Source organism: Prinia subflava, chromosome 6 (assembly GCF_021018805.1).
Source record: "Prinia subflava isolate CZ2003 ecotype Zambia chromosome 6, Cam_Psub_1.2, whole genome shotgun sequence".
NCBI lineage: Eukaryota > Metazoa > Chordata > Aves > Passeriformes > Cisticolidae > Prinia > Prinia subflava.
The window spans coordinates 23281665-23303463 of NC_086252.1; the positions used below are offsets into that span (position 1 = coordinate 23281665).

At 61.0% G+C, this 21799-nt stretch overlaps 2 protein-coding genes across 4 annotated transcripts; one reads left to right on the forward strand and one right to left on the reverse strand.

The window, feature by feature from the left end:
- Nucleotides 1–128: 128 nt before the first annotated feature.
- Nucleotides 129–15684, forward strand: OBSL1 (obscurin like cytoskeletal adaptor 1). The gene is made up of 25 exons (XM_063400684.1): nucleotides 129–1189; nucleotides 1927–2196; nucleotides 2404–2664; nucleotides 2998–3303; nucleotides 3389–3667; nucleotides 3764–4039; nucleotides 4166–4438; nucleotides 6905–7177; nucleotides 7898–8173; nucleotides 8471–8746; nucleotides 8901–9176; nucleotides 9266–9541; nucleotides 9805–10086; nucleotides 10798–11073; nucleotides 11211–11486; nucleotides 11572–11838; nucleotides 11989–12258; nucleotides 12341–12607; nucleotides 12869–13135; nucleotides 13507–13619; nucleotides 13766–13919; nucleotides 14020–14181; nucleotides 14334–14438; nucleotides 14567–14833; nucleotides 15067–15684. Exons 1-25 carry the CDS (start codon nucleotides 151–153, stop codon nucleotides 15072–15074), a joined length of 6795 nt encoding a protein of 2264 aa, XP_063256754.1. The 5' UTR covers nucleotides 129–150; the 3' UTR covers nucleotides 15075–15684.
- On the reverse strand, nucleotides 15364–20582 carry TMEM198 (transmembrane protein 198). Of its 3 annotated transcripts, none has more exons than XM_063400685.1 (5): nucleotides 19523–19545; nucleotides 18303–18553; nucleotides 17621–18196; nucleotides 17186–17394; nucleotides 15364–16747 (listed from the first exon to the last, which is right to left on the reverse strand). In XM_063400685.1, the coding sequence occupies exons 2-5, from the start codon at nucleotides 18463–18465 to the stop codon at nucleotides 16601–16603; spliced, it is 1095 nt and encodes a 364-aa protein (XP_063256755.1). In that variant the 5' UTR covers nucleotides 18466–18553; nucleotides 19523–19545; the 3' UTR covers nucleotides 15364–16600. The 3 variants fall into 3 exon arrangements, with proteins under 3 accessions (XP_063256755.1, XP_063256757.1, XP_063256756.1); XM_063400687.1 differs by lacking the exon at nucleotides 19523–19545 and adding an exon at nucleotides 20429–20582 and having other exon boundaries at nucleotides 15365–16747; XM_063400686.1 differs by lacking the exon at nucleotides 19523–19545 and having other exon boundaries at nucleotides 15825–16747; nucleotides 17204–17394.
- Nucleotides 20583–21799: the final 1217 nt, after the last annotated feature.

Sequence of the window (21799 nt, forward strand, 5' to 3'; positions counted from 1 at the left end):
TGTGGTTCCCTCCTGGTTGGAGGCTTCACATTGGTCCATCTCTTTGATGAAGCCTGAGCCCCCACTCTAGTCTGTCTGTACATCTCCCCAGGCTGATGGTGCCTACTGCTGCTCCAGCCAGCTGCCTGCTGTGACCCTGGGGAGTTGGTGATGGAGGGGTTCAGGGGAGCCCCCAGGTTCCTGGCCTATCCACGTGCCTTCACAGTCCAAAGTGGCACCAATGTGGTCCTGAGCTGCCAGATCATGGGTGATCCCCAGCCAAGCATCCTCTGGGAAAAGGACAAGAATACCATTGAACCCTCAGGCCGTTTCCATATGGAGTCCAAAGGGGACCTGTACAGCCTGCTGGTGTCCTGTGCCACCCCCAAGGACAGTGGACTCTACGTCTGCAGGGCCAAGAATAGTGTCGGTGAGACTTATGCTGCCACCACACTCAGGGTAGAGCCAGTGGAGCCCCGAGAGGAGGAAGAATGTTCAGGCAGTGTCGCACCTGCCTTCCTCATTGCCCCTTCGTCCATGCGGGTGTGCCGGGGGGAGGACGTGATGTTCACCTGCAGGGTGTCTGGGCAGCCCTGCCCGGTGCTGGAGTGGGAGAAGGACGGGCACAAGCTCTCCGACCTCTTTGAGAGCAGCCACTTTGCAGTGGGGCAGAAACCAGAGAACTGGCACTTCCTGAAGTTGTTCAGTGCCCGGCCCCAGGATGGGGGAGTGTATGTCTGCCGGGCACGCAGTGGCTCCCAGGAGGCCCTGGCTGCTGCTGTGCTCCTTGTGGAACCCCAGGCACTGCTGGACAGGCTCCCCAATGGCTCCCCTGCTGATGGTCCTGAGGCACTGGCGGAGCGGCAGCGGTGGCGGCGGCACGCACTGGGACGGCACGTGGGACCAGAGACCTGGGTGCCCAATGGCACAGTGCCAGCCAGGGTGCCAGGGGCCAAGGCATTTGCTGTGAGCGCAGGGAAGCACGCCAAGTTTCGCTGTTATGTTACTGGCAAGCCCAAGCCAGAGATTATCTGGCAGAAAGATGGTGAGCCCCTCGCCCCTGGCCGCAGGCATCTCATCTACGAGGACCGGGAGGGCTACTTCATCCTCAAGGTGCTGTACTGCAAGCCCCAGGACCAGGGGCTCTACATGTGCACCGCTTCCAACACTGCTGGCCAGACCCTCAGCACAGTGCAGCTCCAGGTGAAAGGTAGGAACATGTCCCAGGAGGGCCAGGCTCTGGGGGGTCAGGTAATTTTGCCTGGCTGGGGTGTGTCCATGTGGGAGCCCAGCATCTCTGGGCTCCTTCCTGCCCTGTGCAGCCAGGGTCACTCCAGGCTCCTCAGGACAGAGCTGTGGGCTGGAAACAGAGGATGCTGGGCTCCTCCAGGAGCTCCATGTCTCTCTCTCCTTGCAAACAGAGGGGTAGCTTCTTGAGACAGCTGTGGGTGTCCAGCCACAAACAGGGAAGGGGGACAGTGCCTTGGTGACAAATTCCCCTGGAAGTGCTGAGTGATTTTGGCAGGCAGCCCTGCAGAGCACAGCTCCAACCTGCACTGGCGGCAGCCCAATTCCCCCCAAGCCATCCAGCCAGCTGGGGACAGCCCATGGCTGGGGTTACCCAGTAGCTGGTGCAGCCCCTGCCTACACTGCTCCCCTCCACTGAGCTGTCTACTGCAGCATGCCAGCTTCCATGCACCTGCATCCCTCAAAGCTCCCTGCTGAGATACTGAGGGCATGCCTATGTCTCCTCAGGCTATGCCCTGGTTCTCCCTGCTCTGGGGGATGTGCTTGTCAAGGCAGCATCCGTCTCACGCAAGCCAATGGAGAGGACAAAGGAGGGCCAAGGGTTTGGTGCTCCTTGTCAACTGGGAACACCTTGAGTGAAGGGCTGACAGTAAGTGCTGTACCCCACATGCCCTAAGCTCCTGTCTCTTCCTGTGGCAGAGCACCGGCTGCGGTTCCAGGTGCAGCTGGCAGACGTGGAGGTAGCAGAGCGGGAGGATGCAGTGTTGGAGTGCCAGGTGCCATTGGAGACCATCCCCACCTCCTGGTACCTGGAGGACAGGGAGCTGCAGCCCAGTCACAAGTATGTGATGGAGGAGCAAGGGGTGGTGCGGCGCCTGACCATCCGCGATGCCCGGATCGATGATGATGGCATCTACCTCTGCCAAATGAAGGACAAGGGGCGCAGCATCGCTGAGGTCTCTGTCCGAGGTGGGTTTCGAGTCTCTGGTAGCACAGCTTTGCCTTCCTATTCCCCTTCTTGCCAGGGTCCCCAATGCCCCCTGCATTTGCCTTTCCTCCACTTGGCTGGTGCCTGCTGCTGCCCCTCCTCAACCTCCTCTTCCTCCTCTCCCACCTCAAAGAGCCCATCCTGTTCCCCAGCATCCCTCCCTGGCCCTCATATATTTCTTCCCATAGGGGTGATTGTGAAGCGGCTGCCACGGAAGCTGGATGTGATGGAGGGGGAGAACGCAGTTTTCTGTGTGGAGACACGGGATGTGGTAGAGGGGAGCTGCTGGAGCCGAGATGGGCTGCAGCTGCGGGAGTCACCCCGTACCGTGCTTAAGAGCTTCAGCAGGACACACCTCCTGGTGCTGGTGCATGTCACCCGCCAGGACGCGGGCATCATCTCCTTCACCATCGGGGAGTCGCAGACATCCTCCCAGCTCCGAGTCAAGTGTAAGCTCCAGGCTTGAAGGGGTCCTATGTCCTCTCTCCTGCCTGTTCAGGGGGGGTGATAGAGAAGGGGAGATGGAATAGTAACCCAATATGCTAGGGGTGTGATGCTGCAATGTGTTTCCTGGGAAGGGGGCTTTGAGCAGGGCTTCAGGATCCCAGCCCCACAGGCACTCACAAACCCCTGTAACCAGCAGCATGGGAGCAAGACCATCCTTTCTATCAGAGAGTGAATCTCAATAGAAATAAGCTGTGTATCCCCACTCAGTCCTTCTGCCACCCCACCTAGAGCCTTGCTGCCATCCCCAAGCAGGCAACCTGGGCTGTGACTTGCAGGTGTGAAACACGACCCTCCGAGTGCACCAGTGGCAGCTGAGATGAGTGTGGTGGAGAGCAACACGGCTCTGCTGACTTGGTGTCCTGCACCAGACTCCCACCTCCGCCCTGCCAGCCACTACCTGCTGGAACGTCGGGAGGCAGCGGGAGGGGAGTGGGTGCAGTGCCTTGCCACAGACCTGCCCAGCTGCGTGCGGGTGCTCGGCGACAGCGTGCCTCGTGAGGCCAACTACTGCTTCCGCATCTCTGCCGCCAACAAGCATGGTAGGAGCAGCCCTGTGGAGTTCCCTGGATCTGTGCATCTTGGTGAGGAGACGGGCAAAAGCTGGGATATCATGCCAGAGTGTGCTGGTAGTCAGTGCCACTGGGGCTCAGTCCGAATGTGCTCCAGCCCCAGCAGCTCGTCTAGAGAGGGGTCTGCAGGACACGTGGGTGAGGGATGGTGAGGATGCACAGTTCTCCCTGGAGCTGTCAGCTGTGGTGCATGGATCCTGGTTCCTCAACGGTGCCAGGCTGGGTGAAGAAGAGGATGCAGGCGGCCGGTGCAGGGTTCAGCGCTGTGGGATGGAGCACTCGCTGCTGATCCGGGGAGCACGACTGGTTGACAATGGGGCCCAGGTCACCTTCGAATCCGGTGGTGTGCGGGACTCAGCTATCCTGCATGTGCAAGGTGATCAGGGCACTCACCCTGGGATCCTACCAGGACCCCAGCAGCAGGGTCTGTCATGCTGGAGGATGCTTCTCATTGCTCCTCAATGTCTCTCAGCCCCACAGGTCCGCATTGCCCCAGTGTCTGAGGCTGAACAGCTCCGGAAAGTGCCAGCAGGGATGCCTGTACTTCTGGAATGCCAGGTGTCCCCCCCAGATGCCCCTGTCTGCTGGCTGAAGGATGGCAAGGCCTTGCCCTTGGATGACATTATTGCAGTGCAGGCCGAAGGCTGCGTGCGGAGGCTGCTCCTCCGCTCAGCGTGTCCCTCAGACACTGGTGTGTACACCTGTGACGCTGGGGATGATGCCGTGGGCTTCGTGGTGACCGTGACTGGTGAGCTGGGGACTGTGTGGGAGCCTGGCCCCTACCTCCTGATAGTGCTCCTGCCCTGCTTCTTGCCCCCGTCATGCGGCTGAAAGCTGCAGCCAGTCATGCTGAGGCGCACATTATCCCTGGCAGAGGTGCCGGTGAGGATCATCAGCTCCAATGAGGAAGGCCCCCACACCTACATGGCCGGACAGCGTGTGGAGCTGTGGTGCCAGCTGTCCCGCCCAGCAGCCTCAGTGCGCTGGTACAAGGATGGAGAGGAGGTGGAGGTGGGCAAGAGCCTGGTGCTGGAGCAGGAGGGGCCACGGTGCAGGCTGGTGCTGCCCTGTGCTCAGACACAGGACACAGGGGAGTTCGTCTGTGATGCCGGTGGAGACTCTGCCTTCTACAACATCACTGTGGCAGGTGAGTGTGATGCAGGAGGGCTGATAGGGTCTCAGGGGACTTTCTTTGCTGGTGGAGGATGCCACAACGCGTGTGCTGCTGTTAGTGTTGCTGTCACTTGCTGCGATGGGATACTCATCAGACATGCTCTTGCCAGGTGCTCCCCGGCACTTTGGTTGGTTGTTCAGTTGGGGTCCTTGTGGCACTCAGACCTGCTGCCAGAGGGAACAGCTCACTCTGCCTGTCCAAATTACTAGAGCACATGAGAGCAGCCAGCACCTGCACACCGGGGTGTTTGCTGGACCTCTCCCATAGCTAGTAACCAAGCCCTCCTCCAGGGTCCTAAAAATAGTGGGTCTGCACCTGGCATGGGGTGACTCATGGTTGGTCAGTGCTCTCTCTGATGGACAGTGTTAATTGCTGACCTGAAAATTAGCAGTTGCCTGGAGACCGATGGCTGGGTAGTGTTTGCTGGGTGGGAGCAGGGCTCAGCATCCTGTGGCGGCTGCCCCGGCTGTGGAACGGTGGCTGGCGTCACCAGCTGGCAGAGGATAATGAAAGCTGAAAGCAAGTGAAAGGCTTCCCCTTGCTGGCCCCAAAATCCACATCCCACAACCACAGGAAGGCAGCCGGGGCAGAGCTAAGGCCCAGTTGAAATGTGGTGTGACCACAGTGGTAAAGCCTCAATGTGATGTTAACACATGGCAAAGGGCCAAATTTGATGGCCAAGGATGTAGGAATGAAGATAGGATGAGTCGTAAGAGATGCTGAAGAGTCAGTGGAGTGGTGACTGCTGGGAGGGTGAGGAAGGGAGGGGGTTTAGTGAGATAAAGGCAAAATTGCCAGTGGGAAGGACAGGCAGCATGGGCTTTGGACAGAGGCAGGAGTCGTGTGCTGTGTGGGAGTGTGGGGCATGGACATCTTTGCTTCTCTAGAGTGGGAGAGGGAACACCATCTGCTGAAGCTCAGCCTTTCAGCTGAGCAGCTTTGCATCACTTTGACAGAAGGGTCTTAGGGAGGCTGTCTTGGTTCAATCTGGATTTGGACATCAATGTCACCGGCAGGGCTGGGGGTGGGTGCCTGGAGGCTCAGGCTGACACCTCTCTGGCACAAGTGCCTGGCTAGCTGCTGCAGTCAAGCACTGCTGTGGCACGCTTGGGTTTCCCTGAGGCATCTTAGATATCCCCCATAGGGCTGTTGTGGCATGGAGCCCTGCCTGCCTCAGTCTCGGCCATCCCCTCGCGCCTCTGGGATTTCCGGCAGCTGTTGCGCACTGGAACTCCCTCAGAACTAGTGAGAGGCTGAGGCCAGAGCGATGCTGCCTGCTGAGGGCTGGCGCATTATCCCCTCACTTCAGTGCTGCTCAGCTTCAGCAGTGTGATTGCTTTTAGCAGGTCCGGGGAGGGAGGCAGCTGCCGGTCGTTTGATCAGGAGCTGGGCGGATGCAGGCCCAGCGTGCGGCAGGTTAATCGCTGCAAACTGGCGCCGCACCCTTCCCGCACGCTGCGGGGCAGCGCTGTGCTGCTGGGCCTGGGCATCGCAGCTGGGAACTGTCTGGGAAGCTTCCACCCGGATGCTCAGCACGGAGCAGCTGCGGGCTGTGAGAAGGGCAGGTTGCTGCTCTCCCACCATTGTGCCGCTGAGCTGACTGTACCTTGTGCCTGCATGGAGCCAAGGGCTTGATGAGGACCCATGGCAGAGTCCAGGCCAGCTGTGGCTGGCTGCAATGTGCCAGGCAGGCAGAGTTGGCTGTGGCTGTGGCTGTGGCTGGCATCCTAACTTCTCCCAGGAGAGAGATGTCACCTAAAATTTGTACTGGGAGCCCCTCTATCTTTAGAGCTCTGGCTCAATTCAGAGGGGTGATGTGAGCAGTGGCACACATTTTATGTAGCAAATTAATAGTGATTTTAGAGATGACTGCAATCTGGAATTGAGTCCTGGGTCCTGGTGAGCTGGAGGGATGGGGCTGCTGGCTGCACACAAACCACATGCCTGTGCCACAGTATAAGCAAATGCCAAGGCTGAGCCATGACAGAAGCATCAGCTCGCAGCTGGTGGCCTCTGAAATGGGGAGATAGGCAGAGGGGAGGGCATCCCCTGGAAGAGCAGTTGCAGGGGCTGGTGCTGGCACCACAGACAGTGGTTATCAGTGCTGGGGCTTGCCTGTATGTATCCTCCCTCCACAACCTTCAGCTCTACCACAGGGCAAAGCAGGGCAGTTACCATGGGAGCAAGGGCACAGTAACAATTCACAACCAGTTCAAAGCCTGGTGCTCCTTCTGGCTGTAATATGCGAGGAGAAGAAGGAGACCCAGGCATGATGGTCCAGAAGTTTGTGCTGTGTAGGATGTGGATGATGTGGTGCCTTCCAGCCTTAAAGCCAACAAGTGATGAAGCCATCACTCTACACTGGGGCTGTGACTCCCACCATCATTGGCTCTGGTATTTATGTCCTGGCTGAGCCCCATGTCTCTCTCTCTGTGACAGAGGAGCCAGTGAGGATTGTCAGCTCCAACGAGGGGGCCTCCCACACCTATGTGGCCGGACAGCGTGTGGAGCTGTGGTGCCAGCTCTCCCGCCTGGCAGCCCCAGTGCACTGGTACAAAGATGGGGAGGAGGTGGAGGCAGGTGAGAGCCTGGTGCTAGAGCAGGAGGGGCTGCAGTGCAGGCTGGTGCTGCCCTGCGCTCAGACACAGGACACAGGGGAATTCGTCTGTGATGCTGGTGGAGACTCTGTCTTCTACACAGTCACCGTGGCAGGTAGGTGCAGCAGACACCTACATCCCTCTCTCCCTTCCCCCTCTGCCCCAGCTCCTTGCTGACACTGTGGCTTCAGCACCTCAGCTGCCTCTCACCTCCTTGTGAGCAGTTCCTTGCCCATGGCCCTGGGTTGGAAGGGGATGTGGGCAGGAGCATACAAGCTGGTCTGTCTCCTCTCAGACCCCAGTGTCACACTGCCCCCCTACACCCCTGAGCACAACCAGCTGCCTGCCTCTGAGTGATGCCACCTCACACTCCAGCCCTGCTGTTCCCTCAGTTTGCAGCTACCAGCACTGCAGGGCTGGGATATCCATGGCTGCTGCCCCAGGGTAGGTAGGATGGGAGGCTAAGTGACACAAGGTCTTGGTCCTCTCAGCCCTGAAGGTCTGCCTCACCCCAGTGCCAGAGGCACAGCAGCTCTGGGAGGTGGTAGCGGGGCCACCCTTGGTGTTGGAGTGTCAGGTGTCCCCTCCAGATGTCCACTGGCTGCGGGACAGCAAGGCCATGTCCCAACCCAGGTCCTGGCCATCTGCGCAGAGGGATGCTCGCAGAGGCTGCACACTGCTGCAGCTGCACTGTCTAACTCAGGGGTGTACACCTTCCATGCTGGGGACGATGCTGCCAGCTTCAGGGTGACTGTGAGCAGTGAACTGCCCAGGGCATTCTTGTCCTCACATGGGACTGACCCAGCACCACACCTGAGCCCTGCCATGTCCCCAGCAGAGGTACCAGTGAGGATTATCAGTTCCAACAAGGAGGCCTGTCACTCCTACGTGGTCGGGCAGCGCGTGGAGCTGTGGTGCCAGCTGTCCCACCCGGTGTCCCCGGTGCGCTGGTACAAGGACGGTGAAGAAGTGGAGATGGGCGAGAGCTTGGTGCTGGAGCAGGAAGGGCTGCAGTACCGGCTAGTGCTGCCCTGCGCCCAGATAGAGGACACAGGAGAGTTCATCTGCAATGCCAGAGAAGCATCTGTCTCCTACTCCATCTTGGTGGCAGGTTGGTGGCATAGCAGGGACATCCTGGAAAGGGCAGCACTGCACCTGCTCTGTGCTCTGGGGTCCCCAGCCCTTCCCCCTTCCCTCAGCATTGTGGAGGAGGGTGTGCACAGAGTTTCACCTCTGTGCCCACTGCCCCTGCCCCTGAGCAGCTCCGACCTCTTTGCACTGGGGTGAGAGGATGTAGCTTCCATATGGCCCCATGGGGACAGGGAAACAGGCAACAGTAAATAGACACAGCAGAGCCAGGAGCAGAGCAGTGAGCAGGTCTCACACCCTTCCTCCACATCCCCAACAGAGCCACCAGTGAGGATCCTGCAGCCTCCACAGCGCTCACTGGAGCTGCTGGTTCAGGCACCAGGGTGTGTGGAACTGCGGTGCGAGCTCTCTGTGCCAGATGCTCCAGTGCACTGGTTCAAGGACGGGTTGGAGGTGGACGAGACTGATAACCTGCTGCTGCTGGTAGAGGGGGCCTGGCGCTGTCTCTTCATCCCCAAGAGCAGTGCAGAGGATGCAGGCGAGTACATCTGTGAGACCAAGGATGAGACCGTCTCCTTCGATGTCAAGGTGTCAGGTCAGTGGAGGTGCTGGTGTGGTTCTGGCCACCACTGGATGCCCGTCCTCTGGGCCACCCAGCACAGGTGCTCACCTGGGGCTGGCAGCAGAGGAGTGCCCAGGGCTGCGTTGTCCCTGCGCTGCTTTATATCACAGACATGCCATACCTGCAGAGCCTCCAGTGAGGATCCTGCAGCCCTGCAGACCTGTCCCTGTCATGACGGTGTCCCCGGGGGAGACGGTGACACTGTGCTGTGAGCTGTCCTGTGCGGATGCATCCGTGTGCTGGGCAAAGGAGGGTGTCAGGCTCGAGGCTGGGGGCAGCCTGGTCCTGGAGGAGGAGGGTGCCCATCGCCGGCTGCTCATCCCCGCTGCCCAAGCTGAGCACTCCGGGAAATACACCTGTGCCACCGCCAGTGACACAGTGACTTTCACCATCCAAGTGTTGGGTGAGCATGAGGCTAGGGAAGAGAGCGGTGTGGAGTGCTGGGCGCACAAACCCCAGAGATCTCAGCTCTGTTGGTGCTGGATGCTGCAGATCCGCTGGTCAGGATCCTGGAGAAGGATGTCCTGCTGACCCACCGGCACTGCCAGGCCATGGAGGACCTGGTGCTGGAGGTACAGCTCTCGCACGCCCATGGGGAGGTGAAGTGGTACAAGGACGGGGAGAAGCTGCAGGACACGGGGCATGTGCGTCTGGAGGAGGACGGGGTGCGCCGATCCCTCGTGATCCTGGGAGCCACGGGCAAGGATGCTGGGGAGTATCTCTGTGACACCGGTGATGACAGTATTGTCTTCTTCATCACTGTAGAAGGTGAGCAGGAGGTCTTTGTGGCAATGGCCAGGTGGAGAAGTCTGAGATGTGTCTGTGGCTGCTGCCAGGGTGGTGTGAGGCTGGGCTGGGTGGCAGTGAGCTCAGGGAGACTGGCAGGGGCACATGGGGAGTGGGCTGCACCTGTGTGGTAGCCCTCTGGAAACCCCTGTGCTACTCAGCTGTAGCTAGAGGAGTCTGGACAGAGTCTGGCCATTGAGATACCCAGCACAGGCTGCTTTTGTGGTGACAGCCCATCTCTCCAGTCCCAGAGCCACCGGTGACCATCGTGGGCAACACGGGCACTGTGGTACATCACTGCCTGGTGGCTGGGGAAGACCTGGTGCTGGCTTGTGAGCTCTCCCGGCCTGATGCTGTTGTGCGCTGGCTCCGGAATGGCCAGGAGGTGCATCCAGGTGAACGGGTGCAGATTGAGGCCCATGGGGTGCTGCGACAACTCACCATCAATGGAGCACAGCCCAGCGACACAGGGTGCTACGTCTGTGATGCTGCCAGTGACCGCATGGTGACAAATGTGGAGGTGTCAGGTGGGCTGGCTCAGAACCCCAGGGACCCCCAGAACGGTGGGATCATGCCACAGACTTGGACAAGGGGAGGGGAAGCCTCTGTGACCCTGCTGATGCAGAGGCCAGGGTGGCAGTGTGGCAGGGAAGTGCGGGAGCCCCATCCCCAACTCTACTGGAGCCGTTGGTTAGAAAGAGACGTGTCAGGGTCGTGGCGAGACATGTCCCTGCTGCCTCCCCCAGCCAGGGGCTGTTTAAATTTAGCCTTGGCTGGCTCCCAGGCGCCGCTCCTCCTGCTTCAGCTGCCAAAGGCTGAGCTCAGCCTGGACCCTTATCAGTTGGAGATGGAGGGCTGTGCAGGGTGGCAGGGGGCCTGTTGCAGGCGGGTGCCCTGGCTCCGCAGCAAGCTGTTCTGGATGGAGGGGTTCAATGAAATTAATGGTCTCAACATGGCAGTTGTGCTGCCTGTACAGGGAATGATGAAGAAGCGATGGGCTCTGCTGCTGTCCCTTCCCTAAGAGTGAAACTCTTAGCTGCCAGACCCCTCCAGCCTGCATGCCTGCCCCTCTGGGACCCCTGTCTGGTCCCACCATGACCCCCAGCCAGTCCCACAGTCACTCTGCCCCACTGTGACTCACTGAGGGATCACCGTTCCACTTGCAGCAGTCCTGTCCCTGCATTGCCCCACACCGTGGGGACATCCCTGAACCCTGCCTTGTCCCCTGTGCCCCTCAGCCCGGCCTGTGTGCATTGTCAACAAGGAGGAGGCGCAGAGCCCACTGGAGGTGCAGGAGGGGGACAGTGTCACACTGGTGGCTCGGCTGTCCCTGGAGACAGCAGCTGTGCAGTGGCAGAAGGACGGACAGACGCTGTGCTCAGGTGGGCGGCTGCTGGTGTGCAGCGAGGGTCCCACGCACACCCTCACCATCAAGCAAGCAGAGCTGGGTGATGGTGGCATCTTCCTCTGTGATGCTGGTGATGATGAGGCGCATTTCACACTGCATGTGAAAGGTAAGGCTGGAGGTGTCCTCCAACCATGCCACGGGCAGGAGCAGTCTCATCCTGCCTCATTCTGGGATGCTTTGCACCCCCATCCCATGCTGGTGCCACTGGCAGGGCCACAGCTGAGCCCAGTTCTCCTCCGGCAGAGGCACCCGTGCTGTTTGTGAACAAACGAGAGGAGCAGGAGAAGCTGCTGGTGCTGGAGGGCGGCAGTGCCGTGCTCTCTGCCGTCACCTCCACAGAGCGATGTGATGTCACCTGGCTGGGCCCGCAGCAGGCAGCAGTGGCCGGCGAGCGCTGCGAGGTGCGCAGGGATGGCCGCGTGCACAGCCTCATCATCCATAACGTGGCCATGGAGGACGCCGGCACCTACACCTGCCTCTCACCCCACGACCAGATGCAGTTCGACGTGAACGTCCGAGGTGGGCGGCAGGGGGGCAGGGGGGGTGCCCGGGGATGCCCCTGCTGCGGCAGCGGGTGCTGACATGGGGGGATTTGACTGTGCAGAGCTGCGGGTGAAGTTCCTGCGTGGGCTGTCGGACGTACGAGCGCGGCAGGGCGAGCGGGTGGTGCTGTGGTGCGAGCTCTGCAAGGCGCGGGGCGACGTGGTGTGGCGGAAGGACGGGCGGGTGCTGGCGCCTGGCCCCCGCCGGCAGATGACGGCAGAGGGACGGGAGCGGTCGCTGGTGCTGAGCCGCGTGGAGCCTGGGGATGCCGGCGAGTACTGCTGCGAGTCCAACGATGACAAGACGCTGGCGACACTGACGGTGCAGGGTGAGCCCAAGGCTTCCCCACCACCTCAGGGACTCCTATTCCATGGGGGCGGTGGGGACGTTGGTACAGTGATGTCAGGATTACAGGAATGCTCAGTGCCTCTGCATGACAGGGAGTCTCTTATGCTGTGCCCTGACAACCTGGCTGTAGTCCCCAGGGTGGTGGAGATCATCATGGAGCTGCAGAGCCTGACTGTGCTGGAGGGGGAGGATGCCACCTTCAAGTGCCTGGTGTCCCCTGAAGATGTGGCTGTGACATGGCAGCTAAATGGCCAGCCTGTGGTCCCCAGTGAGTGTCTGCTGGTGACAAGGAGTGGGCTGTGCCACAGCCTCACCCTCCGGCAGTGCCAGACAGGTGATGCAGGCACTGTGACAGCCAATGCCGAGGGGCTGGTGAGCACAGCTCGGCTGAGTGTACAAGGTGAGGGGGAAGGAGAAGGCTGGGGTTGAGCCCAAGACACAGCCCTGGGGCCAGCTGCTGACGCAGCACACGGGCCGTGCAGAGGCACAGGTGCTGTTTGTGCAGAAGCTGCAGGATGTGGTGGCAGAGGAGCAGGAGGACGTGTGCCTGGAGGTGGAGGTGAGCCACGAGGCTGCCGAGGTGCAGTGGCTGAAGCAGGGCATCCTCCTTCAGCCGAGCAGCAAGTACCTGCTGCAGGAGTCGGGGTGCCGGCGCACCCTCACCATCCGCTGCCTCAGCCCTGCTGACCGCGGCACCTACCGCTGCGAGAGCCTGCACGACCGCACGCAGGCCAAGCTCCACGTGGAGCGTGAGTACCAGCCTGGGGATGGGGATGGAAGGGCAACGGGGATGGGGATGGGGACGGGGACAGGGAGGGCACCCGACTGCTGCAATGGGAGCATGTGGGCAGAGCTGCTACTTGGCTGGAAGGGGTGGTCAGAGAGGTGAGTGTGTGGGCAGGGGTGGGAGTCTGGTACAAACAGCTGGATTTAGACGATCACTCCAGCAAGCACAGACTGGGAAGCCAGGGTGGAGCAGACACCTACTCACAGAAATGGGTCCCTCACAGCCCGGAAGGTGTCGATCCGGACACCACTGGCAGATGTGGAAACCTTTGAGAAGGAGACAGCCACCTTTCACCTGGAGCTGTCTCACCCTGGCGTGACCGGGGTCTGGACACGGGATGGCATCCGGGTGAAGCCCAGCAATACGTGCCGGATCAGTGCCACAGGCTGCGGGCACAGCCTGACCCTGGAGAGGCTTGCACTGGAAGATTCAGGCACCGTCACCTTCACTGCTGACACTCTGCGCTGCAGCGCCCACCTGCGTGTGCGGGGTATGGTCCCTGGGGCAGGCTGATGGGGTGTGGCACTGTCCCTGTCTGACCAGCAGCTGCTCTGTACCAGGAGACACTAAGGCTGAGTTGGGCCACCCTGGGCAAATGTGTCCCCCTGTCCTGGACAGGGTTGACAGTGTGCTGGCAAGTGTCCCCCTGTCCTCAGGGAGGAAATGTGAGCTGAGCAGTGGGGACACCCATCCAGGGTCTGGGTCCAGAGCCAGCTGGAACACCACTGATGAGTGCTTGCCCATGGGTAGTGCCACTCTCACCCCATGCTGAAATGCCCAGCCACAGCTACTCTTCCCTGCAGCCCCAAGTCCATGCCTTTGTCCTACCAAGCCTTCCTGTCCTGTGTCCTGCCTCCTCAGAGCCTCCAGTCACTATGGTGAGGGTCCCACGAGACCTGGGAGTCCCAGAGACGGGGGTCGCCAGCTTTGAGTGTGAGCTGTCTCGCCCTAATGCAGAGGTGAAATGGTTCAAGGTGAGGGTTCACCCCAATACCCTCCAGCAGCACCTGTCCGTGTCCTCTTCCTTGCTTTGTCCCCTGGCCACTGCCCTCCCTGCCAGGGCTGCAGACAGAGCAGAGGACCCAAAGCAGCGAGGTGCTGCCTGTTTGCCTCCGTGCAGGACGGACAGGAGCTGCGGCCAGGGCCCAACTGCCGCATCTACTCAGCGGGACGGCGCCGCATCCTGCAGCTGAGCCGCTGTGAGCTGAGCGACGCTGGCAGCTACACCTGTGACGCAGGGGACTGCCGGGCCTCTGCCATGCTGCATGTCCAGGGTACAGCCACCCAGCTCCCAGCAGTGTGCACACCCCTAAACCCCACCCTGCCTGCTCCCCTCATCCTTGGCTGCTCTGGCACCCTGTCCATTACCCGCAGAGCGCCAGGTCCACATTGTGCAGGAGCTGCAGGACGTCCAGGTGCGGGAGGGAGACAATGCAGTCTTCACCTGCGAGGTGTCACATGGGGATGTGAAGGGCGAGTGGTATCGGGATGGGGAGAAAATCAAGGTCTCCAGCACAGTGAAGATACGGCAAGAAGGTGAGGGTGCAGGTGATTCCACCCCTACTTTGGGGCTGGGAAAGGACAAATTCAAGCAAGGGCAGTTTGTGTAGACAAAGGGGGGTTCCTGTCCCCCCTGCTTACTATGGGTGCACATTGCTGTCATACTGAGCCAGCCTCTCCCTCCCCAGGGACCCGGCATTTCCTGCTGTTCTGTGGTGTGCGCCCTGAGGACAAGGGACTCATCCGCTTCACAGCCAGGACAGTCATCTCGGAGGCCAGCCTGCAGGTGGAAGGTAAGAGTGTGGGCTGCGAGGTCTGGCTGGGCTCCAGCACCAGGGCTGGGGTGTACCAGGTCAGCGTGTGGTGTCCCCATGGAAGCCGACTCACCCCATGATGCCAACACCTTGCCCCCACCTCCCAGCACTGCCAATCCGGATTGTGAAGCCACTGCGGGACAAGACGGTGCTGGCAAGGCACAAGGCAACACTGGAGTGCACCGTGTCCCATGCCCGGGGCCGGGTGCGCTGGCTCCGTGGTGACACTGAGATCTTTGCTGGTGACAAGTATGAGATCTGCAATCTGGACTGCTACCGCACACTCATCATTCACCACGTGGGCCCCGAGGACGAGGACTCATACACCTGTGATGCCTTTGACGACCGCTCCACTGCCCGGCTCCTTGTGGAGGGTGAGTGGGCACCTAGAGGGGCACCACTGGCAGCTGCCAGTACAGATGTGCCTTGCAGTAGATACCAGAACCCGTGTCCCTGTCCCCTACTTGCAGGAGTCTGAGCGCTGGGCTGGAGCCCTGCTCTCGTTGGATACAGACGGTCTGCTCCTCCTTGTCTGGGATACACCTTTTGGGTGCCCCACCAGTTCTGGCAATGCCCCAGTTCACTCTGACTCCTGTTGTTCCCACAGGGAGCTAGAAGCCAGGATGCATTTCTTAGGGCCTGCACGCAGACTGATGGATGCCACTGCTGAGAGCTGGGGTCATGTTTCCCCTGGCATGGACAGACACACGGACACCATCCCCAGATTGCTCCAGCCTGAGGGCTCAGCATTAAACAGCCTTTTTTTCTGACATGGCTTCTTCCACACCAGTGAGCCAGGGTCCCGTTAAGAGAAAAGGTGGTGGCACCACTCTACATCCTGCTCAGCATCCCTGGAAGCCCGGCCCTCTGGGTCCCCCCTCGCCCCTGCCCCCGCGCAGCCCTTGGCTTTGCACGCCAGACTCCGAAAGGCTCTTTACTGTGTGGCCGAGGCCTCAGCAGCGTTTGGCACATTTACAAAAGAGACTGAAAAGGGGGATGGCAGCACAATGCTGCGGGAAGGGGGTGCCTGGCAGAAACATGCAGTTCCTGGGGCAGCGGGGCCAGCTGGGCTGGGCTGGGGGGGCTCCCAAAGCAGAGGGCCCCCTGGTCCAGTCTCACCACCATCCTGCCTGCCTGGCCATGGGGAAGTCCTGGCTCACTCCGTAATAAGTTAATACAAATCACAGCAAGAGAAATATATACAAGGCGTGAGCCTCTGCCCGCAGCAGTGCTCTGGGCAGGGGCTCCTGCCCTGCCCCAGGGTCCCCCGGCCACTATAAAAATCCAGTCGCCAGCAAAACAGCGACGGTCTCTGATGCTGCAGGGGTCCCCGCATCCCTGAGGCAGCCCAGCCTTTGCCCAAAGGCTGGAGCCAGTGTCCTGTCTCCCATCAAAACATTTTGTGGGGGATGCACCCTGCCAGCACAGCTCCTGATGGACAGGCACCAATTGCCAGCATCACCTTGGGAACCCCCTGGCCGTGGCAGTCTCTGACCCAGGACCACCCCAGTCCAGCTCGGGAAAAAGGAGTGGCGAGCCGCTCTGGGGTGTAGGGAGGGTGGCTAGGGCAGGAGGATCTTCTGAGGAGGCAGAATTGGGAAGTACTGCCTGGGAGCTGCTCTTGGGGACAGGGTGGGACAGGGCACACATGCTCAGGGGATTCCCTGCTGGGAAAAGGGCCATGGGACCTGCTCTTTGAGGAAGGGACATAGGGGACAGGCACTTGGGGAGTTGCTGGGGGTGCAGTGGGGTGGGGGCAGGGGTGGGGAGCTGCTTTTGGGAAGGGAGGGACTCAAATACGGGTAAATGTTAAAATGCAGGATGAGCGTGCCCGGGCCATAGGGTAACGCACAGCAGTGGGGGCTCGGGGACCCACCACCCCAGCAGAGCCACTCGCACTGCACGTCCATGGGTTCTGGTCCTTGGGCTGAGTCCCTGCCAAAGGGCTTCCCCAGCACCTTTGGGTCCCACAGGCAGCTAGGGCTTCCCCAGACAAGTCCCACGTGTCTCCAAGAAGGGTCTCCATCTGCAGCCCCAAGCTGCATGTGGCCACCTGGAGCTGAGGACAAAGCCCTGCCTGTCTCAGGGGTTCTGTCAGAGCAGGCTGGGGTGCTGGTGTTGCTCGAGGTCACTGCGTTGGCTTATACCCTCACAGCAGGGCCAGAGCCTGTGGTGAGGGGCACGGTGGAGCTGCAGTCATAGTCCAGGTCCACCACGGCATGGGAGCTGGCGATGAGGCTGTTCAGCGACGGTCCTGTCTGCCGCTCTCGGAAACTCTGGATGTAGCTCTGTGAGAGAGGGGAAATGGAAAGTGAGGGGGACTCTGCTCCTGGACTACTCCACTCCACCCTAAATGCTGCTGCAGCCCCTCCCTGGCCCCCTCAAAAATAGCCCAGTGGAATCCCCAGCACATGGCCCCTCCAGTGGCTGGTCACAGCAGGGAGCACAGCCTTATCCCTTCCCTGGGCATTTTGCACCTTGCCTACTGCTTGTTTCTACTATGCCCACAGTACTCTTGGCCAGCAGTTTTCATTTGCTTGCAAAGGCTGAAGTGCTCCATGGTAGTAATGGCCCATCTTAGCCCTTCTTGAGTTGCTCAGTCCCTGGGACACCTCAGTCTCATCCCTCAAGGAGCTCAGATGTTAGCTGGTGCCTGGGTGCCTCTCCACACCCCAGCCCACCCGCATGGAGAAAGAAGGGCTGTGGAGGCTGGGGGAGATCTCTACCCTGGCTGCGGGACTCACGGGGGAGAGCACGTCCCCATCAAAGCGGCGCACAGGGTTGGGCTTGCGGCGGTAAGCAGGCTCGGGGGGGTGGGCTTTGTGCTGGTGCGGTGGTGGGTGGTGCGGTCTCCGCTTCTTCTTCTTCTCCTTCCGGTCCTCCCGCTGCTTGATGCGCATCAGCTGCACGCGGCGCTGCTGTCGGCTGATGATCACTGTGGAGCAAAGCGGCCTGTGAGCTCTGGGGAGCACATCCCAACGATCCCCGCAGCCAAACCAGCACCAACTTTGGGCAGCCAGGCCTCCCTTGGGTGGTGTGCTGCCACAGAGTCCTGAACCCCATATCTGTCCTTGTGAACCAGGTGCTGGAAACATCTGCCCCAGGTTCCCAGCCCCTACACTCACTCTGTGCCATGCCCATCTGCCCCATGCCCCACACACCTTCTGTATGAGAGTAGCCCTCAGCTGTAACCTTCCACTGGACCAGGACACCCAGTGTGGTGAGGAGCGGCCAGATGCCCAGGATGACCCAGCTGTACCAGCACACGGGGCGAGCAGGGGCCACCTTGATGCGCTCATAGATGTACTGCACCAGGAGGAAGAGCTCGATGAAGTAGTCGACAGTGACGGTCATGATGGCGCTACCGAAGACGGCGGTGGAGAGGGTGGTGAAGAAGCGCTGCCACTGCAGGGTGAGGACAGCAAAGAGCATCCCCACACCCAAGAGCAGTGCGATGGGGATCCACACCGTTGGTGGGTGGTAGAATTGCTCCATCACCACCAGCGTGGCCACCGCCAGCAGCAGCCCCAGGAGCAGCCCCACCATGAAGAGGCCAACGCTGCGCACCAGCATGGTGACCAGCCCACACAAGACTCCAATGCCCAACCCGATGCCCACTGAGGCCTCCACGCTCAGCTGTGTGTCCAGCACCCGCTCCTTGTAGCACAGCATGAAGATGATGATGGAGCCGAACATCAGCCCCGTCAGGAACATGACAGCCTTGAAGCAGCGGTAGCCTGTGGAGAGACCACCATAGTCAGGGAGTGGATGGCCAGCCCCCCCCAGCTCCCCTCTGCCCTTCTCCCCAATTGCCCCACCAGCAGTCAGGCTGGTCTGGCTCACCAAAGAAGCAGTAGATGATGCCAAAAAGGCAGCACATGGCACACACCACTGAGGGCACCACCTGGTAGCGGCGCTCAATTTCCTGCTGGCAGCTGTGCCCCCACTCCTGGTCTGGCTCGTGCGGCAGCAGCTTGAACCGCAGCGTCTGCACAGTTGCAGTCATGGCTCTGGGGACTCCTGGGAGAGGTATCAAAATCTCCACTCCTGCCTCATAGGTCGCCGGCAGAACTGTGTCCCGGCACCCGTCCCACCTGGTGGGAGAGAGACAAGAATGGAGGAACTGGTGGCACTGGTGCCAGTGCCCGGCAGTGATCCCACCACTCAGCACCAAGCCACCAGAAATGCTGCTCCGTCCCCCCACTAAGTAGGTGGGAAGGGAGGGAATGGGGGAACAGCTTCATCAGTGGAGGTGCAGATTGTCACCCTAAGTGTGGCTGAAGGGATGTGCTGTCCCCAGAGAGCCTGCCCCTGGAGCTTCGTGTCGCTTAATAATTTGTCTGTGGTTTCAATTTTCCTGCCCCTGCCTCTCCGGCACCCTTTCCCTGCTCGATTAACAGGAGACTTCACAACTTGGTATTTTCTGACTGTGAAGTAATTATGCTCAGTAATTAAGTCACCCCTCAGTCTTCTATTTTTATAGGCTAAACAGATTGAGCTCTTTAAGCTTGTACTCCAAGGCATTTTCTCCAATCCTCTAATCATATTTCTGGCTATTTTTCATCTCTGCTCCAGCTCCTACTGTCCTTGTAAAAACAAATTGGGCCTTCACACTCGATCTAGCCCTCCCTTGCCAATCCAGGGGGCTGGAAGGGCACCAGCTGTAGCTGGCACTGCCCCTTACCCAAGGGCTCACCCGTAATGCCGTGGCTGTGCTGGGATGCTGAGTAAACAGTTACCGGGCCCCCTGCAGCGCCTACACAGACGGAGGGGTCATAATCCCCTACAAAGACTGATCCAGCTTCAGTTTAAACCTAATTACAGCATCCGTCTGCCTGCTCCCACCTGGAGCCAGTTCCATCACCCCTTCACTCCCCTAGTCCCTTTGCAGGCTCAGTTGGTTTAGAATGGGTTTATTGTCACAAATTGTCCCCAGGCCAGCATCACTCCTTCCAAGTGCCAAGTTTATGCGGCCAGTTCAGGACAGCTCACAAAAACAGTGCTCTGGGAAGGAGCTGGGAAGAGGGCAAAGGCGGCAGTCATGGCTTCCCGTTGCCCAGCACCTTGCTGCTGCCCAGACGGGCTCCATTGGCATCTCATCCCTTGCCGACAACGTCCTTCCTCCCTTTGGCTGGGGAAGGCAACATCAGCCAGGGCAAATCCCCGTGGGGAAGTCGAGCACAGAGCCTAATCTCCAAGGCGGCAGGCGGGTAGGGAGCGGGCAGCCAAGAGCTGGGCCCCTGCTCGAGCCCCGGGGGGACGCTAAGCAGGATTGGACTTTACCCGCAGAGCCCAGGAGCGACGCTGGTGGGGATGGGCGACGGTGTGTGGAGTGAGAGCAGGGCTCTGCCGGCCCAGAGGACCGGGGATGCGGCACGGCACGGCTGGCCGGCCGGTGTGGGGACGGCACGGGATGCCGGGGCGCCGGGCAGGGCTGCGGGCAGCGGTGCGGGCGGCTCGCGGCGCCCATTGGCGCGGGCACTGTTGCTAGGGGAGCCCAGCGCCTGCTCATTGGCGCCGGGACTTACCCACCTGCTGCCGCCCGCCCCGGGCCCCCCGAACCCCCTCCCCTCCCCTCCCCGCAGGCCACAGCGCGGCGGGAGCCGGCGGCAGCGCCCGTGGCAGAGGCCCGCCGCGGCGCCCCCATCGCCGCCCCCGGCCGGGCCCCGCTGCCCCTGCCGAGCCGCCGGGCCCCGGGCCGCCGGGGCGGGCGCGGCGTTGCCGAGCGACGGCCGCAAAGGCCGCCGGGGCGCGGGGCCGCTCCGCCCCTCTCTTTGTTCGGGGCGGGGGTCCCGGGGGCGCTACGCTGGGCTCCCCGCACGCCCATCCTAGGCTCCGCGCTCGCTCCGCCGGACGAGGGATGGATCGGGAGCCAGATGCCCCAGCCCTTCCCCCGAGGGGCCCGGCGCGTCAGCCGCCTGCCGGATCCCGTCGTGCCGCCCCCCCTCTGCCGCTCCGCCCGCTCCCACCTGCGCTCCCGGCGCGGCAGCGGCGGCGGCCCCGCGGCGCCCGGCGCTCCCGGCGCTCCCGGCGCTCCCGGCCGCGGACCCCGCGCATGGTGGCGGCGCGGCCGCCGCGCGGTGCTGAGCGGACAGCTCCGCTGACGTCACCGCGCCGTCACCGCGCGTCGGGGGCGGGGCCTCGCGGGGCCGGGGTGGGGCCTCTGCGGGGGACGGGGCTGAGGTGGGGTAAATTGGGGGTGCATTGGGGTGCGCATTGGGGTGTCCATTGGGGGTGTAAAGTGAGGTGTAAAGTGGGAGCGCACTCGCATGCGCGTTGAGTGTAAAGTGGGGTGCAAATTGTGGGGTGCAAATTGTGGGGTGCAAATTGTGGGGTGCGCTGGAGTGTGTACTGGGGTTTACCCTGGGGTGTAAAGTGAGGTGTATATTGGGGGTACACTCAGGTGCACACTGGAGTGTAAAGTGGAGGTGCACTCGGCTCCGCATTGGGGGGCACACTGGGGTGTAAACTAGGGTGTAAATTGGGGTGCATACTGGGGTGTACATTGGGGTGCACATCGGGTGTGCACCGGTGCACCATGCCCTGTGCCAGGGACTCAGCCCAAGGCTGTATGTGCAGTGTGGCGCAGCACACCCCGGGCTGGGCCGTGTGTGCCATGTGCTCGGCGTGCAGCTGCTACGAGGGCTGCAAGCCCCTCGGCACCGTGTGCAGGCACAGAGGAGTACAGGGTGCAGGAGTGTGGATGTGGGAACTGCAGCATAATCTTGTGTCAGGTGGGACCTGACAATGCAGTGTGCAAGGGGCTGTGCCAGAGCCACAGGGACTGGAGTGCCTGCATTCAAGAGGGGGCAAATGCACATGTCAGGGGCATTTAGAGCAACTGCCCACCCGTCTCCCATAAGTAGCTGGGAGATAAAGCATGGCAAGCAGGTGGGGGGACATGGTGCTCGGCAGAGACAGAGCTCTCTGGAGCTAGCACCTCCTGGCTGTAGTGCCTATAGACCCCCGGGAAATCCTAGCACACAGAAGACTCTTGGCAGCAGCTGCCATTCCCCCTGGCAGCCCCTTCCCAGCCCCATGCCAACACTAGGGAGACAAAGGCGGGAGCTGCAGCTGGCGGGGGGCTGAGAAGGGGCTGCTGGAGGAACGGCACTGCTGCTTCCCTACAGAATCTTCCAAGCCACCAGGCAGGGGGCCCTGGGCTCAGCCACTGCCAGGTTCCTGCTAGGTGTGTGCTCTCCCCTCAGCTTCCCATGCATGTTTCCTGAGCTCAGAGTCTGAAAACTTCATTACTTTCTCTGATCTGCACCTCTGTCTGAATATAAGTTCAGATCAACAGGGTCATTTCAGAATGAAACCTCTCATCACTCACATAAAAT

What these genes read in the sequence shown, in the direction of transcription:
- TMEM198 (XM_063400685.1), bottom strand. Translation starts at nt 18,465, where the DNA reads ATGACTGCAACTGTGCAGACGCTGCGGTTCAAGCTGCTGCCGCACGAG. An exon ending in GGGCTACTCTCATACAGAAG is followed by an intron (nt 17,395 to 17,620) that starts GTGTGTGGGGCA and finishes TTTGCTCCACAG; the next exon opens with TGATCATCAGCCGACAGCAG. An exon ending in CCGTGAGTCCCGCAGCCAGG is followed by an intron (nt 16,748 to 17,185) that starts GTAGAGATCTCC and finishes CCTCTCTCACAG; the next exon opens with AGCTACATCCAGAGTTTCCG.
- OBSL1 (XM_063400684.1), top strand. Translation starts at nt 151, where the DNA reads ATGGAGGGGTTCAGGGGAGCCCCCAGGTTCCTGGCCTATCCACGTGCC. An exon ending in CTACAACATCACTGTGGCAG is followed by an intron (nt 4,439 to 6,904) that starts GTGAGTGTGATG and finishes TCTCTGTGACAG; the next exon opens with AGGAGCCAGTGAGGATTGTC. An exon ending in TTTCACCATCCAAGTGTTGG is followed by an intron (nt 9,177 to 9,265) that starts GTGAGCATGAGG and finishes TGGATGCTGCAG; the next exon opens with ATCCGCTGGTCAGGATCCTG.